Here is a 20,615-nt window from a genome sequence, read left to right on the forward strand (position 1 = left end):
AGGCAGGATTAGAACCCAGGTCCTCTGATTCCCAGACCCGTGATCCTTTCCACTAGGTCATGCTCCTCCAGGAGTGCTTCCCTAATTAATTGCTCTTCTTCCCAGGGATCATCCCATCTTGGTACATATACGCTCTCTACCTCTTGCTATTCACGGCTGTTCAGGGCATTTTTTGCTCCTATTGACAAATCATTATGCTTATCTCCTCAGCTAGGCTGTAAATTCCTGATGAGCAGGGACGGAATCTTCTTCTATTGTTCTTAGTAGCCCTTAGTAGAGTGCTCTGCACACATTAGGTATTCAATAAATACCTTTGATTGATTGATTGATATGTGGCCAGAAGGTAGAGAGCAGCTTAAATTTTCAATATGGTAAAAAAAAAAGTACACATTCTGTTTTTTTTCCCCTGAACCTATTTCTTTCATTTAAACAGTCCCTCTCCGCTTAGTCTGATCCATACCTTTGTCTTATTTCATGCCTTTCTTGTTTTATTCCAATTTATTATCTCATTTTATCTCCATAATTTCCCTGTTGGCATCAGTGGGTGAGGGGGGAGTATCATCCCCATTTCACAGACAAGGAAACTGAGATTCGGAAAAGACCGCTCCCAAAATCCCACCGAAACTTTAAAAAGAATAGACACTGAACCCAGACCTTTTAACTCCTAACGCCCCCGTACTTCCTTCTATTACACCAAGCTGTCTCCGGTGAACCTTTTCACGAAGACACCCCAGTTTTCCAAAACAAGCAAATTTATCCCTCCCTGTACAGCAACATCCTCCAAGTGCCAAACCAAGTGCCATTACAGCAGCTGAGAAGGACAAAGTCTAACGTGAACTTTCCCAGATATCATTGTTCCACATCTTTTCAGGATAATACAAAAAAAGTAGGCCCAGCATGATTTATTTTATAATCTGTGAATTTAAACAAATGATCCCACCCCTAGGTACATCTATCATATGATCTCTTTTGCAGCTGTGAGAAAATGCTCTCAGTGCTTTCAAAGCAGTTTTTATCATAGATTAAAGAAACCTTAAAAATTTGGCAAACAGAAACAACCATATGCCTACTTAACCTAGGATATATAAACCTGTTGTTCATTCCACAGAATGGATTACAGCATTACTTTTTAGCAAGTTCCTTTTCTTATGGAAATTTCTTTTCATGGTAAAGATTTGTATTTAATAGGACCTGCGTAAAAAATCACATTTTTTTTAATGCCCCATTCATGGACATATAGATTTTTATAGTGTCTGCAATGTTAATTTCACCCTTCCCCTTTGTATTTTTGTTAATGTCACAATCTGTTGTAAAACCTTGCCAAGTTTCTTAACTGTCATGTTAATTCCAAGACCTATTCTGCACTCTTTGACATTTCAGGACAGAACACGGCAGTAAAAATAGATTAGAAACAGCTTATAAGTATTATAAAATTGGGAACTTTACAGATGGTGGAATTAGATCTGTTGAATAAGAAATTTAGCAACTCTGAGCACAGTAATATTAGAATAGCCTATTCATTTCTAAGGTAAATATTTTGAAGAGGTTGCATAACAATCCCTAAAAGATTGCACGGAAACTCTCAAAAACGTAGCAAAGTTATTTTATTTTAAGCACCACGCTGGATGCATATACCGTGTCCACAGAAGTTTTATGTTTCAAAGGTTTTCTCAACCATATAAATAAAGGACATAATAGGAGCTTGATTTTATTCATGGTCAGTTCAGAGTTCACACAAATTATTTCACACAGGGGACTTGTCTGAGTTTTTCTGTGTTAAAGCAATGCATTAATGTACTTTAGATATTAAATGACACTGCCACATGCTAAGAAATTTGCACAAATGAACAGGAAATTAGACACTGTTTTCTTAAACTGATTGCTAAAGAATGCATACTGTTTAAATGTGCACTATCCATTTCAAAGGAAGGTATTTGCTGATTTCAGGAAGTTTAAAATCAGCTAATCGGAGAGTAGTACAAAGTTAGGGTTAAATATGTTTTCCTAAAAAGGGGGAGGGGGGAAACTATTGCTTTTTTTAAAAAAAACCTTTCCCCTTTTTTAAGGAGTACTTATTATTTCCATCATCCTCGTTGAGTTGTTGATGAATAGCTCACATCCTTCGCCAAGCTCCACCCTCTGTCTTTTTTCTAAACCCTTTACTCATTATTTGCTCAGTCTTTTTCCCACAGCCTAGACAGCCTGTCAAGTCAGCTTAAAACACTGTATTAACATTAGGAAATGGCATTCAGTTCCCAATTGATCTCCTAATACTTTATGTTGAAATGATAATTGGTACAGTCTTCATTGAAAAAAAGAGAGAAAAACTACTTTTCAGTCACTGCAAAGGTATTATCTGTGCTGCTGTATTCAGAACCAACAGATACATTTTTAAAATATCCCCCATCTGCTAGAGACTGCAGTCCACAATTCTTTTCAACTGACATAATCCAGATTGATTCGTTCAGCAGATAAAATTCAGGCCACTTCTGCCCTTTATAGGAGCAACATAATACCAGTCTTTATTCAGTAACAATGTAACATAATGGGATCGGAATGTGCAAAATGACTGTTCTTAAATTACTGAGACTCACAGGGGCCCAACACAAGCTGCGGTTTAATGTAAAAAATCATTAGGCACAGATTACTAAAGTGCTCCTGCATTAACAAGGTCAAACCAAGACTGTTTATAGTATTTTTCAGGACGAAAACTACTTGCTAATATCTTGATTATGAATGTGTTCAAACAGGGAGTCAAAGAACCGTTATGATTCCTCATCAATGCAATGCCGTTGCTCTCATGAAAGCCCAAAAGTTAGAGACTCAGATAAGGCCCTTTCAGAATAGCCAAGTGAAGGTACTGCGTAGATGCAGGAAAAAAAAAATCTGAATATCACAAGATGGTCAAGAAAGTTACCCGCACCAAATATTTTGGACACGGAGCTTTCCAACTAATTTCAAAGACATTCTGGATTTGCCAACCACTTTAACTTGCCGCTTAGATCTATCTGCAGACCACTTAAAAGCATTCTATCAATCAATTAATCAATCATTGGTTGATTGATCATTCAATGTGTTCTGTGAGCACAGCAGTGTCCTGAGCACTTCGATGCAATCGAACAGTTAGTCAACATGATCCCTGCCCCCAAAAAACTTACAGTCTGGGTAGAATTGCTTTATATCAGCGGGCTGGTGTATATTGCATGACTACTGCTGTATCCATCTTCCACATGATTACAAATAAACCTTTCACCAGGAGAAAGATCAAATTAAGGAAAGTAAATTTAACCTCTTTCCAACAAGTTTTTGTTCTTTTTAAAATCATGAGAATGCCTTTTCTGGAACATTCCTGAGCCCAAAGTAAAAGAAAAGGCAGAAACAAGAAGATATATCTCCTCATGCTATGCTCCTCTGAATCGAAATAATTTTTCAACTTGAAAGTGTAAGACTTGGGTAACTTAATCTTGAATTTGAAAACACTGTTGCACTGTGAACACTTGTTTAAACAGAATACCTCCAGAAGAGGAACCATCAGATAATCTGGTGGCCTTTGATTCTGCCGCCAGTAGTCTTTAGAACCTTGACCTCCTAGGGTTGTACATTTTTACCATATTCTATCCAGTTAATATTTTAATCTTTCTAGAAAGAGCCTGGGAACATGTGCAAGTATTTTTAAAACTGTTTTTATATACAGAGGATTTAAATATACTGTATCTGCAAGATCAACTTTGCCTTTCTTGCCTCATTTGAAACCCAAGGCATTTATAATATTTACATATTATTGAGAACTCATGCTGTCAATCCTGACTACACAAATCCAATAACTAGGCCATATGGCCTTGAAACTTCCAATCGATAGGAACCTTTTAGAGTCCAAGCTTTAAAAAGTTGTATCAAATATATATTCAATGAGAACAAGGTTAATTGAATAATCGATTACTCAGTAACAATTAAGTGGCCTTCACATATCTTTGGGAAATCTTGGGATACAATAGTGATAGATATTTATTCATTTATCAGCTATTTCTGAGTTATGTGCATTTTTTTTTATTTCCCAAGTCAATTTTTTTCTTTCATTTATGTATTTCAACAACAGAATCCCTAGTATTAATCAATATCCATTGTATTTTCACTGCAGAACTACCAAGGGATATGGTGTGTCTGATAGAAATTCACACATACAGTGTCTACTAACTCTGTCATATCGTACTCTGCCAAGCGCTCAGTATAGTACTCTGCATACGTTAAGCCCTCAATAAATACGGTTGATTGATTGACCAACACACCTGCAATACAAATGTTGCACATGTCCCCTTAGTGAAAACATTTGGAAGGAAGAATGGGATAGAGTAAGTGGTGGGAATGCAAACAAACCCCGCAACCCAGGCTCTGGTCGGCTGAATAGTTCACGATAAATTTGAATCCTACTGATCTTCCACAAATTGAATTCATTTTCCTGGCCACACCCACTCAAGGCAAGCTTTTGCCAGCACACCATACTTGAGCTTACCCCAATTGTTTTCCACAGCTTGCAGACTGACATGGCTCCTTGATGCAAAGGTTGATTCGCTCACATGTTCCAGCGAAAAGGTAAAATCCTCAGAGATCTGGCAGCCTGCTCACCAGCCCACCCCAGCCTTCTAAGCAGCATGGCCTAGTGGCAAGAGAATGGGCTTGGGAATCAGAGGACGTGGGTTCTAATCTCGGCTCTGCCACTTGTCTGCTATGTGACCTTGGTCAAGTTACCTAACTTCTCTGTGCCTCAGTTACCTCATCTGGAAAATGGGGATGAAGACTGTTAGCCCCACGTGGGATAACCTGATAATCTTGTATCTACCCCAGTGTTTAGAACAGTGCTTGGCACATAGTAAGCGCTTAATAAATACTATAATTATTACTGTTATTCAGAGCTTCTCACTACTTGCATTCTCTGTGTCCTTTTGGACCCAGAATCCTCATGCCAGGCTGCACAACTATTCTATATTCCCCTGCTCTAGATTTGACGAGGATGGGCAGTGAGAGTCCAGGTAGATGTTGAACATCCAGACATCGTGAGCTTTCCACCAAGCTTTCAGCACAGTGTAGTGATATCATATGGGACATTTGTAGAAATCCTAGTGTGTTTCCCAAGGGGACTCGCAGTGCACATATTCCCACCAGAATGCTGGCAGTCTCCTCCCAGTTTCCTGAAAACAAAGTTACCACTTCCGTGCCATGGAATTTGGTGTCAGGAGCCAGGGTGGAGAGAGGGGGATGCTTAAAATATGAATACAGTACATAAAGGCACCTGGGAGTGTTTCTGTGCTGGATAGGGGACTGTCCAGCTGAAAACCAGACAGTCACTATAAAACTCAATGGATGACTGCCCAGTCATCATTCAACATTCACCAAGGAACATCTTCTGAATGTTGAAAAAAAATCAGGAGTCTAGTTTATGTGGGGTAAAACTAACAATTAGCTTTCAAAGAAAAAACGACCCAAACCCTCAGGCTTTTAATGGCAAAAGTGTTTCCAGGACTGCTGTCCCACAAACCAAGAGAAAACGGTGGGGTGGTCTTATTTCAGGATTGGCTTGAAGGCATGTATTTGAGATTGTGTAAATATGGATTTTTTGACGGTGAGACTGCCTCCTTTCACATGTCTCCCAAATGATCAATCAAGCAATCAATTAATTGTATTTATTGAGTGCTTACTGTGGATAGAACACGGTACCAAGTGCTTGGGAGAGTACAATGTAATAGAATTGGTATATGGGAAATAGGTCTGGGGATACTGCCCCCTTATAAGAGAAGCAGTGTGACTCAATGGAAAGAGCATGGGCTTAGGAGTCAGAGGTCATGGGTTCAAATCCCGGCTCCGCCAGTTGTCAGCTGTGTGACTTTGGGCAAGTCACTTCACTTCTCTGTGCCTCAGTTACCTCATCTGTAAAATGGGGATGAAGACTGTGAGCCCCACGTGGGACAATCTGGTCACCTTGTATCCTTCCCGGAGCCTAGAACAGTGCTTTGCACGTAGTAAGCCCTTAACAAATGCCAGTATCATTATTATTATTATTATTATAATTCTGAGTTCCACCCTGCTGTGCTCACCTTACTCCAGCCTGCCTCATTTCTGTTCCCGGCCCCCCCAACATAACACACCCATATGCTGCTTCCTCCCCAGGGCAGCACAGGGGTGAGGAGGCAGGGCTTGGAGCAGAAATATTTGTGGGCAGGGGGCTGTCAAAAGTGCTCAGAGATGGCTCTGAGGCAGATATAATGGTTTAGGGCTTCACAAACTTTACCTTTGCCTACCAGGCTTACTCCCCACACCCTTTTGTTTGGAAGCACAGGATGGATTGGCATGGAAATCAGCGACAGAATTTTCCCTCAAAAAATCCTTTCCCAAAATACACCTTGCCCCATGACTCCCCTTGAGCCATTAAGCTTCCAAAGATTCATCGCTTAGCCCAGTAATTTTCCTCTACCGACCAAGAGTTAACTCTCCAGAGTTAAGAATTGGCAGCAGCATCCAGAGTTAAAACCTCAACATGGAGGCATTGGTTAGACTGCTAACGAAAAGGGAAAACATCATTCTGTGTGCCAAGAACTGTACTAAGCCTTGGGGTAGTAATAATGATAATAATAATAATGATAACAGTAACAGTAATAATAATGTTTTTGTTAAGTGCCTATATGTGCCAAGCAATGTACTAAGCACTGGGGTTAATAAACATTAAGTCCCATATGAGGCTTGCAGTCTAAGTAGAAGGGAAAACAGGTACTGAATCCCCATTTTGCGGATGAGGAAACTGAGATACAAAGTTAAGTGACTAGAGCAAGATTCACACAGCAGACAAGTGGCAGAGCCGGGAGTAGAAACCAGGTCCTCTGACTTCCAGCCCCAGGCTCTGTTCAATAATAATAATCATAATAATGATAATTAGTGGTATTTGTTAAATGCTTATCATGTGCCAGGCATTGTTCTAAGCGCTGGGGTAGATACAAGGTAAACAGGTGGGACAAAGTCACTGCCCCAAACAGGGCTCACAGTCTTAATCCCCATTTTACAGATGAGGTAACTGAAGCACAGAGAAGTGAAGTCACTTGGCCTAGGTCACATAGCAGGGATTAGAACCCAAGTCCTTCTGACTCTCAGGCTCATGCTCTATCCACTAGGCTATGCTGCTTCACTAAGCCACACTTCTTCTCTAGCTACAAGATACAATTCAGAATTCGGAGACCCTAGAGAATTTCTTCCTTCACTTCAGGTCCTAACACAGAATCATATTAGTGACTGCATTTCTACCATTAGGGAAATCTAGGAGAATCTGATCTTGTATTCTTTATGACATGCCACTTTTTTCTGTCTAAATGGTGATGTCCACTGATGTCAGGCCTCATAACAAAATGACAGACACTCTGCTGCTCAGTGACCAAGCCACCTGATAGGGAGGTGTCACACCCAGAGAATGCAGATGCATTATCGCTCTACTATGAAGACAGGAATGACATCCTCAATCTCAAGAGACAATGTTGCAGACTGGCTAACCTTATTGCACCAATTGTAGACTCAACAATATTGACAGTCAACAATCCCTCATACATCAGAGCCACAAAAGAGGTCCTGAGACCAAAAGACAACAGATTCCAGCTTTTCTAATTGAGATAATTGTAACATATAAGAGATGACTGTGAGTAATGTACTTCCGAAAAGGACCTAACAAATAGCAGGATGGATTTTTAATATTATTTTAATATGATTAAAAATCTTAAATGAATTTATTTTCTTATGCTTGAAAATAGCCCAGCACGTGTCGGATTGTAATGTGTACTCAGAGCACTCTGATAAAATTCATTAGAAAGGAATTAGATTTATCATATAAAATGCAGTGATTTTAGTTTAAATAGCCTTTATTCAGAAGACCATAGAATAGTTCCTTCAAGTAATCAAGGACAATATTGGAAAGTAACCCCTGGGGTGGAGTCACAGTAATAGTATTAACTCATCCAACAGTTTAAAAAGTTGAATCCATTTTTGATCTCCTATTTCTATTTTGTCCTAAACACAGATGTAATGTTTTACTGGCAGTGCGCTGCACATAGTAAGCACTCAACAAATACCACTGATGATGGATGAATAGGAAAGACTGAAAAGTAACATTAGCAAAATGAGATCTTATTATACTGGCTCAGCATCCAGTTTGTTTTTCTCAAAATTATTTCCCCTCACTATAAGCTCCTTGGGGGCAAGGAATATGTCTTTCAACTTTGTTCTATTGTATCAATCAATCAACCAATCAATGGTATCTATTGAGCACTTAATGTGCAGAACACCATACTAATCACTTGGGGAGTACAGTATGACACAATTAGTAGAGACGTTCCCTGTCCATAATGAGCTTACAGTCTAGAGTACTCTCCCAAGCACTTAGTACAGTGCTCTGCACATAGTAAGTGCTTAATACATATGATTGATTGATTATAGGCCACTGGTTTTAATAATCTTATACAGTGAGGCTCCATGATTATATTTACCCAACTCAGCCAATGAATGTCATCAGAGCTAACAATAGGTGACCACTAAAATGAAATTGATTGGTGAGCCTTCCTTTTCCATCCTGCCCCCTCTCTAATTGTTGCAACAGGGGACAGAATATCCAGTGCTTTCCTTTTAGAGGTATGCATTTTAAGGTTGACAATAAACCAGTGAGAATTATGTTTGGGTGTCCTCACAAGCTGGAATCCAGCTAAGGCTTCAAAATAGGCACAGCTTTGAAGTTCCTGAGTAATTGATGATGGAGGCTCATTCTTCCAAGATGTTGAGACCTAGGTAGTTCATAACATTACATCATTGTTTCTTTTCCAGGTACAGTACGAAAAGCCTCAGCCCTGTAAAACTGTGAGCCATGGAAATCTATGACCTTATATGGCATTCTAGTGGAAGATGGCAAAGTCTTCATTCTTGATTATTTTCCAAGGCTTCTGAGAACCAGCCATTGCTTTTACAATCCTTTGGAGTTATTTGGAGCTACTCAGAACTGAAGGGGAAAATCATCTGTAAGAAGGAAGAGGCTTCTACTGAATACTCTCAAGCAGATTTGAGACCAACAGTGACTAGTGTTGGGCTCTGAACTTAGTGGGTGCTCAATAAATACCACTGTTGACCACCTGGTCCAGCCACAGAATAGTTTCTTCTTAAAACAATACTTCGTGGCATGATACTTCCTTCAGAAAGTCTTTCTTTCCTCTTTAGCCCTGGACAATCAAGGGAGTATTGACTCCTTATGTGTTCAAGTGAGGCGTTAGAAACACCCCAAGATAACTGTGCTTAGACATTCAATCATATTTATTAAGCTCTTACTGTGTGCAGAGCACTGTGCTAAATGCTTGGGAGAGTACAATATAACAACAGACACATTCCCTGTCCACAATGAGCTTACAATTATTTTATGACAGAATAACAACTTTTCTGTACCTTAAAGTCACAGGTCTCTCCCCAGCATAAAGTGCTGGGGAATTTCTCTTGAGATACTGGAAAAAGAAATTCTACGTTTTACAATAAGTACAAGCTTTTTCCATTTCATCTTAATTAGCTTTCACATAATAATAGAGCTGCTGTAGTGAATATTGTGAATATGGACAGCAAACACTCTGTGGTTTCATTCATAGCAAATGTGAGAGTTGTTATGTCACAATTCTTCAGACTGTAAGCTCTTGGTGGGCAGGGTATCTTTCTATCAACTCTGTTCCATTGTACTCTCCCAAGTGCTTAGTGCTCTGCATACGGGTACCACTCAATAAATACCATTGTCTGATTGATTCATAAATGCATATTTAATCACAAGGCTATGAGTCCAGCTCTCCAGAATTGCATGGGGTGAAAGATGTGGTAAGCACATACAGATCACCAGCATATTCTAATTTTTGACACCTTTCCCACCCCCAACATCAAATAGGAGAGAGTCATTTAAGTATTATGATTCCAGGGGGATGGTGAAAAACCTGGACTCAGATTATCCAGGTCACTGAAGAATATTCCAGACTTTGTGAAAATATATCAAGAAAAAATGGATGACTGTTTTTGGTTATTAATGGACCAAACTGTCCTTAGGAGAAGACTCAGTGCACCTGTCCATGAACTGAACTTAGCTTGCGTTTCCATAATGGTGAACACAGAATTTGGGAGATGCAAGAGGTGATAAAAATTAGTTTAATCCAACCTCAATTGTTATATTGTTTTCTAACTACAGATTTTGCTGCAGCAAGGGAAGAGTTCCAGCCAAGAGAGAGTTCATTTGTGCCCAATTAAGGGATTTAATTCTTTGTGAGGACCTGTGATTACTGAGTGTCAATGGTTCCACTTTTAAATTATAAATAAAAATGGCAGACAAAAGACAAAGGTCCTAGACCACTGAACCTGAGATTAAAGATGAGCCCTCATTTAAAATATATTGATTTTGAAATGCATTTGAGGATCTGTTACAATCAGTCCGATTTTTGCAGTTTGGAAGTTATGCCTCGAGTAAGGTAGATGCTCTGGAAACCCAGTGATTCTCCAGAGAACAATGGAAAATGACTTCCAAAAATAAACAGTAGATAGGTAATCTGACTGCAAGCACCCTGTGGGACAACCTGATCACCTTGTAACCTCCCCCGCGCTTAGAACAGGGCTTTGTACATAGTAAGGGCTTAATAAATGCCATTAAAAAAAAAAAGGACAGATATGCCTGTTACTACATGTGAGGGACACAGGTCCTCCCTGGAGGACATCACCTGATAACAGAAGAAGCAGTGGATTTTCTGCATATCTTCACTGACTATGGAGTGAAACTTTCATGCCATAAGAACCTCTTTGCATAAAGAGAGGTAAATCTCTGAAGGGTCAAGATTGTTTAGTTTACAGCTTCATTATACAGAGTGAATGACAAACAACTTTAGGGAGACATATGAAGCATTTTAAACCTCTCTTTCACCTTTAATAATAGTGATTATGATATTTGTTAAGCACTTCCTATCTGCCAAGCACTGCTCTAAGCACTGGAGTAGATACAAGGTAATCAGGTTGTCCCACGTGGGGCTCATAGTCTTCATACCCATTTTACAGATGTAGTAACTGAGGTACAGAGAAGTTAAGTGACTTGCACAGGGTCACACAGCAGACATGTGATGGGGGGTGGGGCGGGGAGTTAGAATCCATGTCCTCTGACTTCCAAGCCCAGGTTCTTGCCAATAGGCCAAGCTGCTCCTCTGCCTTTCTCCCTACTCTGCTGATACTACAGTAGCTGAAGGATCCTTTGATAGGAAAGAGTAATTGACTCTGGTAGGAGGGGTGAGGCAAAAGGAGGCTCTTTAGTTATTCATTAAATGAATAACTTTCATTCAGTTATGAGTGGGAGTAGAGTGAAAAAGAAAATACAGGCTCCCCTCTCCCAAGCCCCAAGGATTCTCCTAGTCCATGAGGTACCAGAGATGTCATGTTGAAATGCTCGGTAATATCCCAGCTTGATATATGACACTCCTTAAAGGCAGGGATAATACCTACCGACTCTACTGTACTGTATATTCCCAAGCTCACGGTACACTTGTTCCGCATACTGTAAGAACTCAATAAATACCACCGACCTATTGACTGATCTTGCAGATTCAGTTTTAGAGAGGGAGTCAGTACTCTGTAAAATGAGTCTTCTAGGGATTTTGTGAGCACTTGTCCTCTCGCAAGCTTTCACTTGAGTGACAAGAGCACAAGAAAGTGAACTGAAGAGATGGCCTCCAGTAGTCCCCAGATTTGACAGTAGACAAACGGGCAGAAATTGGGATATTAATTTCAAATAACAGGGTCAGTTAATCTAGACAAAATATCGCCAAAGGCCATTCTGCCATGAAAACCTGTAGTCACATATTTCCGATTTTGGGGCCCAGCTGGATCAGGGAGGGCAGAGAATCAGAGTTCTCAAAAGAGGTAGGTTTGAAGATTTAAGAGAAAGCCTGCATTTCCATGGTCTTCCTAATACCTCCAGGATGAGGCCTTGATGGTATCTGTTGAAACTGCCTCCAGGATGTCTTTGTTTGTCTTTATTGCCTCTCATCAACTACATGTGCCTTGTCAGTAGAGACACATACATCTATAATTACAGTATACAAAGCTTTGGGGGCATTTCACTTCTATTCACAACAATTTACCAATGTCAGTCTAAGTATAAATACAATTATACTTGAGTGTTCTATTACAAAAGCCAATAAACTAGGCCTCAATAGAGATTCTAAAATTACTTAACTTTTCTTTAGAAAAATATTAAAACAGTATTATCACATCAATGAGGAGAAAAGACAGGAAGATAATAAAGTTATGTTAAACCTCCCTGTATTTACTCATGTGTGAAACAGTTATGTCTGGTCACATAATTGCAATGGTTCTGAGAAATATTTCATATTTTATAATGAACATTAAAAGAGTTTGTGGATCATTACTTTATATGAGTTCCAAAGTTATTACATAAAACCCAATAGGAATGGTTATAAATTATTTGATCCTCTAGTCTGGCTTTGGTAAACATAACATGAGGGCTGAAATGTCTCAGCAGGCGAGACTCAGAGTAATAGGTAAAGTCTCTTTACATTTTAAGGGGAAGAAAATGCCAGGGTCCTTGGAGAAAGCTCTTAACATTTTTGTTTCTATTTCAAAGCAATTCTATTCAGCCACCAGCTTAAGCCATTTAAAAACGCTTTACCAAGAACAAAAGAAAACTTGCTTTCAGCCCCGAACCTCATCCACCAATCTGCCATTATCCTGCTGGCCCCCAAAATTACTGTCAAATTCTTGAACTTTACAGAGCAACGTTTGTTCAAAATCTCATCCTTCACTGCTTCATAAGATCGTGAGCAATTCTCTTATTTTCTAAAGGATACCACAGAGCATCTTTATGAAACATAAAAAAAATGAAATTGCAGGAAAACTAATTTACTTGACACAAACCTCAAAGATTTGTCTTTTAATACTAGTGGGCAGGCCTTGATTTAATTAATGAACGGTCATTTGCATCCTGATAAGAGTTTGATAAATGTAGGCTTTTCTTACCTATCTCTGAATACCCATATGCTAGAACATTATATTTTGTACAAACCCCACTCCTAAAACAGCCTGAGGGGAATTTGATAGCAAGAGAAAATCAGTGGGGAGGACCGAACCAGAATTTTAGAAAGGCTAAGAAGGTGAGGTCACTTTTTCTTGTGAGATTTTAAAGTGCAGATTTTGAATCGTACTTTCTGGACAAGCCTCACGCAGGTGGGTACTAACTGGTAAGTGCACTAAAGACTGGACTCATTAGCCATTTGTTAGAGAAATATAAAGAAATGCACTAAACATTTTTCAAGAGCAATAACCCACTTCAAGCAGCAGACTTACATTGGCTCTCTACACTTCTCGAGTGGTTTAAGGCACTTGCCCTTTGCTCTTTTTCATCACAAAACACCTGGCATACTCGGCTGCCTAAAGATGACTTCCCACCTCAAAATGTACTCTAACTCAGCATGGAGACAAATTCTGTTCATTGCTTTCCTGGACCGAGGTATGCCTTTTAAAATTTGTGAAACTCGATTTTGGAAATGCAAAATTATCCTTCTACTATACATTACGTGTGCTTCATCACCATGTAGTTATTCGTGTACATTTGAGACATCACGTTTATGAATGGAGTCATTCTGATACATTTTCAAGCTCTATCCTATTTATAAGCGTCAATTCTTTCTTTTGTTAGTGCTCTGTCGGCATTCCTCTGCAGCTCAGAGTCATTGATTGCCTACACACCACTTTAATAAGTTTGGTTTAATTACTATTTTCTCCTAAATATTTATCTTCAAATTAAGTAGACATAAGCATTTTTTAGAAGTATACCAACCTCTGCAACCTTTTCAAATGGGAATGTTCTCATTTCAGTTCAGTATTTTTCAAGAATCAGAGTAGCATCTTTTTTTCTGGTGGATAGCAAGTTTCACCAATAAAAAGAGAAAAAGATTACAAAGGTGCCAACTTTAAAATGTGAAAAAAACACCAATTTGTTTATTCACAGAAATGCTCATTTATCTGAACTCTGGGCTTTTGATATAATTCAAGCCTGCAGGTGAAAAAAAACGAAGATAAAGTGTGAAAAAGAAAGCAAGAGTATTTTGAAGATTTCACGTGGAAACTCTGAGACTGAATATTTATACCTATGCTTCACTTATTTTTAAAGTATTAGAACAAGTTTCGGTATATTCTTCCTCAACTGTTAGTGTTTAGCATCCTGGAAGGCTTCAGCTAGTTGATAAAAAAAAATGAGCTGATTTTAATAACACATCAGTTCACTCAAAAAAAAGTGGTATTATCCAAAGATTATCGATGGATTATAATGTTCGAATATGGAAAACATTTTTGAAGGATTTTTACAAAAGCCTCTAGGTGGTGCTAACACCGCATATCTTTAGTTTTTTAGCACAATGAAAACATTAATTTGCTATGAGATAATTTTTGACGTAAATGTAAAATGGTGCCCATTCGAACTCAGTAATGAAGCATGGTGCATTTCTACAGCTCCTAATTTGACTAGTTAAATGACTCCATTACGTGTCTAACAGACAGAAGCAAATAATTTCTGGTCAGTTGATGCTCACTTATCCGTATCATTTTACCCAGAAAATAAAGTCTCTAATCTACAATTTCTTTGTCTTAGTTTGCAAGATTATTAAAGCAAACATACTTAAGAAATACAGATCAAACCAATGCAAACTAACAATTAAGGTTAGTGAAGGCACGTTTAAATCATACATACAATATAATTGGGGGATACAAAAACTGAAGTGGTCTCATAAAAAACTTAACACTTGCTCCTGTTATGACTGAGTGAAAGGGTGCTATGGTGCTCCCTTTAGTTTAAAAAAAAAAAAAATCACTTTTTTCAGCAAGACATTGTTTTCTTGACAACCAAGGGAGAGTTTTGGAATCTTAGTTTCCCTGTTTGACTTTTCCACACAACTCTGAAAACATTTGGAAAAATTTCAGCTTCAGAGCATATCAATAAAGTTAAAATGTTGCTTTAATAAATATCAAGTGATGAATAATTTTGCCCTGAGGGGAAAAAATGGTTAATATTGAATCTTAATGTTCCTCATCTAAATGCTTTTTCTTCCTGCTAAAAACAAGTTTAGAATTAAAGCATATCATTTTACACATATTGCATGCATATTAGTGAGACCCAGCTGCTTATGTCCCCCTCTTAAGAGCCATATGATTAAGTTATGGGATATCATATAATCCAAACTCTTTTCCTATTGGTCACCTTTTACAGACAAAAGCTTTTTAGTTTTAAGTCTATTAAATGACAGAATGTCCAATTCTATAAATGTGAGAGTAATTATTATGAAACACCTGTGACTCTTACTTTAGACTACAGAACTCAGTCTATAAGTTGTCATTAAAATTATGTTTTGAGACTGACTTCGGCTCACAATAAAGAAGAGATCGAAAATGAGGAGTTGAGTGATTGGCAACCTTCAATCACTTGGCTCAGGACAGGTTTTCAGGGGCTGGAAGAATACGCGTTTGTGTCCACCCAGCAGTGTTACTGCTTGAAATTTAAGCAGACAGTGACTTACTTTGGGTTCAAGTCAGAGGCTCTGAATGTTCACTTTCACAAACGAAGAGCTGTAGACAGAGCTACAAGGCATGCAACATTTGGAATGAAATATATGGAGTCTTCCTGCCATTTTGAATATTGTTTGGGTCCTTTCCTGCACTGAAATTTACTTCCTTTTGTAAAATTGTACTGAAATAAGATTGACGATAACCCTTGTGTATCGTACTAGCACCAGTTCAAATGAAAGCAATTTCCAATTTACGGAGGTGAGAGGATTAAACGCATAATCTGTGGATGCGTGCCATTTGAATCTGAGACACTATCAAAAGAAAAATTTCACTTCATTTCTTTACTGAGATTTTTGACTAATAATGTCTTCACAACTTGACAAAATGAAGTGGTTATTCTACAAGTCTCATTCCAGAAAATTGCATTAAAAATGCCAGGCTTCAATCTGCTATCCATTCCTTGCCCATTCTGCCACCTGCATAATATACAAAAGTCTCATTGGTTTCATGGGCTGGGTAGCTTCAAGGAGGGACAGAATTTAGCCTTTAGATTGAGTTAGAACTTGCCACTAGATTGTAGACATACTACATTTCAGAATACGGATTTCAGTTGAGTGCTTGAATAACATGAAATGGAAGAGAACAATGAAAGAACAGTATTCAGATAAGGAGCCAAGGCCATGTCTACAGAAGTCAAGTGAACCAGCATTAAATTCTTAGCTCCTTGAGGGCAGGGAACATGAGCTGTATTTCTGCTGCACTTTCCCAAATGCTTTGGAGGTGCCATAAACCTGACTAACAGGTTGACTGATCGGACAACAGAGGGTGCAAAAAGTCAATAATAATAATAATAATAATAATAATAATGACATTTATTAAGTGCTTGCTATGTGCAAAGCACTGCTCTAAGCACTGGAGAGGTTACAAGGAGATCAGGTTGTCCCACGGGGGGCTCACAGTCTTAATCCCCATTTTACAGATGAGGTAACTGAGGCACAGAGAAGTTAAGTGACTTGCCTAAAGTCACACAGCTGACAATTGGCAGAGCCGGGATTCGAACCCATAGTCCCTGACTCCAAAGCCCATGTTCTTTCCACTGAGCCACGCTGCTTCCATGCAACTCTTTGACGCCATGTTTTTTACGCATTTCTAAACAGCAGGGTCTGCCCCTTCCATTCATGAGGCATTTGGCCCCAAGTGTAAAAATCTAACCCTCAACCTAAACAAGTACTGGGTGGAGACAGGCACCGAGCATATCTTGAAGAGGAAATCCCCGGAGATGAAAGAAAAAGGAGGAATGAGATTTGAAAGACCTACCTGAACCACATGAAAAATGAACCCCAAATGATCAAGTGATTTAAAATGAAGAAATCTCGAAAATAAAATAACCTGTGGGCATATCACGTTTTCATTTTTAAAATTGAGTAAAACAAACAAGATCATAAGATCTTCCTGCACGCTGTTTGCAAAAGCTTAACTTTAGGATTCCAGGTTTCCCCTGAGCAGCTGATGACATCAAAAACAGCTTAACTAGCGATCAGTCCGGCCCTCCCTGCCCCGAATTCAAAGCCTGTGATGTTATCAATCTTTTGAAAGGGACTGCTGTCTCCTGAATTCAGGGCTTGGCAAGTAGGAACAGGAGCTGCTTTGCAAAATGCTTCCTTTTAAAATGTAAGGAGACAGAAAGGGTGATTTATTGAGGTGAGGTGGCTACTGCTAAAGAAAATGAAAAATAAATTAATTATTTGTCTCTGCGTCCATAGAGAAAGATGAGAGCAGATGCCAAAACCAACAGATATTTTCCTGGGAGGGGAAGCGTTCCTGAAGAAAATCAGTATCCTAGCAGAACAGGTGAGAAAGAAATTGGAATATCTTTAGACTGATAACTTCAGGCCCAATTGGGAACCATCTTAGAATTTTGAAAGAAAAACCAGAGAGGCTAGGGAATGATTAGAAAATATCTTTTAAAATGTCTTGGGAAGCTGGGGAAGTAGCAGTGGACTAGAGGACTAATGTAACACCTATATTTAATAACAGCTCTAGGGAAGATCAAGGAAATTAAACACCAGTAAGCTTGACTTCAGCAGTGGGGAAGATATTGGAAACACTAATCAGGGACAAAATAGGGAAAGTTATGATTTAATTAAAGATATTCAGCATGGATTCACAAAAGGGAGATCATACGTAACAAAACTAATAGAATATTTTGAAAAAGTAACAAAAAAAATTGAAGAAAGAAGCCAGGGGTATAATTTACGTGGACTTTAAGAAAGTGTTTTTTGCATCAACTTACAAAAGACTAATCTACAAGGATGAGAAGTTGGTAAGGGAAGGTAGAAGAAGCAGAATGAAGAACTGTCTTGGATTTTGAAGGTAGAGATATTTGTTACCATTAATCTGAATATTAAGATAAAGGGAATGTCCTGTGATCTGATTTTTATTTAACATTTTTCTTTTTTTATTGCATCAGTTACCTTGCAAAGATGATGGGCACAAATTATATTTTTCTCAGTATGAAACTGGAGGGGAAGTAAAGTTTGATCTTTTGGAGAAGGGCAATACAATTTGGAAAGATAGTGAAACAGGGAAATATGGCAAAAAAGTAACTGTTTATGAAATTCAATAAACCAGTTGTTAGTGGCAAAAAGGAGGAAATATTTCCGAGTAGTTATAAACTGGCAAATAAAAAATCCATCCAGCAGATTGGGAGCAATTGGAACTGAAGCTTTAAAATCTCCAGCGCAGGACTTAACAAAAGCACCAAAAACAAAGACTGCTCTGGGAAGCATAAACAGATACTGAATGTAAATTTTAGGAAATCAACCTAACACTGCAGACAGGAATCCTAAAAAATACCTTTGTAAATGAATGCTGCTTTAGTGACCGTCTTATAAAAATAGCTTCCGTTGAAACAGAGACGGTATCCAGAAGTCAACAAGAATGATACAGGCAAAAAATGATCTGTGTGATTTGAAGCCAAACTGCATCTGAATTCTTTGGAAATGAAGTTTAAGTGATACAGAATTCTGGAGGGAGTTAGCAGAAAGGAATGCTGCATAGTTTTGGAACAGAAAGGAGTTTAGCCAATATTTCTTTGTACAGGCATTGCAAACTGGAATGGATGTAGAAGGCTCAAACAGCAACAGCATTTAGGAAAACAATTAATCGGTAAAAGTATCGAAGCCAATGATGAGCTTCCTGAAAATCCATTCTAAGCATGACAAGTAAATTAAATTGTTTATTAAAGTTCTTCTAGTGTTAAAATATTTGATTTTGGCAGGCAGGATTTTAGGCCACAGAACACTAATAAGGATTGTTACTGACTCTAGGAAATGATATTCATTCATTCAGTCGTATTTATTGAGTGCTTACTGTGTGCAGAGCACTGTACTAAGCGCTTGGGAAGTATAAGTTGGCAACATATAGAGACAGTCCTAAGGCAACAGTAGATATGAGAACTCTCTCATTAAAAGAGGACTACCCTAAAATGTATCAGAATACTGCACTTTATAAAAAAATGCTTAAATATGATTTTAAATCATACTTATACTTTTTAATAGCAGCACTTGAAAGAAGATATGGTCCTCAGATATAAAACCTCAATATTTTTCTTAGGGAGCATTTTGTTAGAGGTCATAAAGGACAGAACTTTACATGTTAGGAGAAATAGAAATGCTTGCACTACCAATTAACAGGAGCACGAATGACACTTTTGCATCGAGATGGAAAAGAAAAATCAAGCTTTAAAACTTCATGCAAATCAAAATGGCTGTCACTGCCCCTAAAATCTCCTTTTTGAAAGGAACCCTATTTCCTTTCTTTAGCATTTAAATTCTAGAAAGGTAGGAATTCTGAGTCTAATGTATATGGGATCGATAGCTGAAGCACAGAAATAGAGAATGAGAAAAAGAGAGGATAGAAAGAGAAGTTCATAGCACTCATCACAACAAGGAAATGATGAGAATGTTAAAGGTGCATTGTTCTTTACTGTTTTAATATCCTTTTAAAATGTTCCAATATCTAATTGGGAGCTGACTAGGAATATTTGTCAAAATTAGAAAGAAAATGCTCAATACTGTATTTTATCTGCAGTTAATATTCCCATTTCAAATAATTGCTTCTGAAGTTAATTCTAAAATATCCTCTAATTTTGAAAGAAAAAAAAATGAACTCGTACAAAATATTATTTTAAAAATTCTAACCTAATAATACCCCACCCACCCGACAACTTCCCCAAAACTCTTGGTCCAAAAATGCTAGGTGATTTTTGAGACAAGACAATTTTAACAGAGTCCGGTTACAAGCACCATTGTGTAGTTTACTTTAAAGATTACTAGACTCAAGAATATAAGGCTTCTTTAATGAAAACAAAGGGTTAAAATACCTGTATGGATTTTCTCTTGAAAATCAGTCATTGAGAATCATCTGTCAGCAAGACAAAATTAATTACTACATGTAAAATTAAGAAATCAACATGTTTAATACTGTAAAATGTTACAAAAGTTTGGAAAATTTATGGTGTGACTTGGTGATGAATGTGTGGATTTTACAAAAGCTAGAGTAGCCCATGAAACTAACATTATTCCAAATTTCTTCCAAAATAAAGTTGTTTATTGTTGTTTTTCAATCACTTTGGAAGTTTAGAAGTAAACCCTTAACCAAATACAGTAACTTGCAAAATTCAGTGATCTTTTAGAATAGTAGTCAAATGAGAAGGTTGAAGTCAGAGAAACTGCCTTAGTTAAAGGGTTAGACAAGTGATTCTAGCAACAGAAAGTAAATAGAAGCCCTAGCCAAGACATCCCCTAGAATTAAGATAATTGTCCCGCTATCGCAATGCTGATATCCTATTAATTAATGTAAAGGTGGTTTTACTTTTACAGTCAGATCCGATGTTGTAAATACTTGAAACATGGTGTGGATCTAAGATATGATCTTGGTGCAATGTCAAATTGTTTTCAAGACCCGATTCAACCTGGTTTGGGTTGAAGTGAAAGAAAAATTCCAATGAATGTGAC

The 20,615-nt window shown here is 38.1% G+C and overlaps 1 protein-coding gene across 1 annotated transcript in view; it reads right to left on the reverse strand.

Moving 5' to 3' along the window:
- LOC119934280 (early growth response protein 3-like) overlaps positions 1-20,015 on the reverse strand; it is a 95,282-nt gene extending 75,267 nt beyond the window's left edge. The window contains exon 1 of the mRNA XM_038753726.1: positions 19,982-20,015. Coding sequence (XP_038609654.1) covers positions 19,982-20,012 — 31 coding nt within the window. The 5' untranslated portion in view covers positions 20,013-20,015. The remainder of the gene's footprint in view (positions 1-19,981) is intronic.
- Positions 20,016-20,615: the final 600 nt, after the last annotated feature.

Source organism: Tachyglossus aculeatus, chromosome 11, assembly GCF_015852505.1.
Source record: "Tachyglossus aculeatus isolate mTacAcu1 chromosome 11, mTacAcu1.pri, whole genome shotgun sequence".
In the NCBI taxonomy this organism is placed as follows: domain Eukaryota; kingdom Metazoa; phylum Chordata; class Mammalia; order Monotremata; family Tachyglossidae; genus Tachyglossus; species Tachyglossus aculeatus.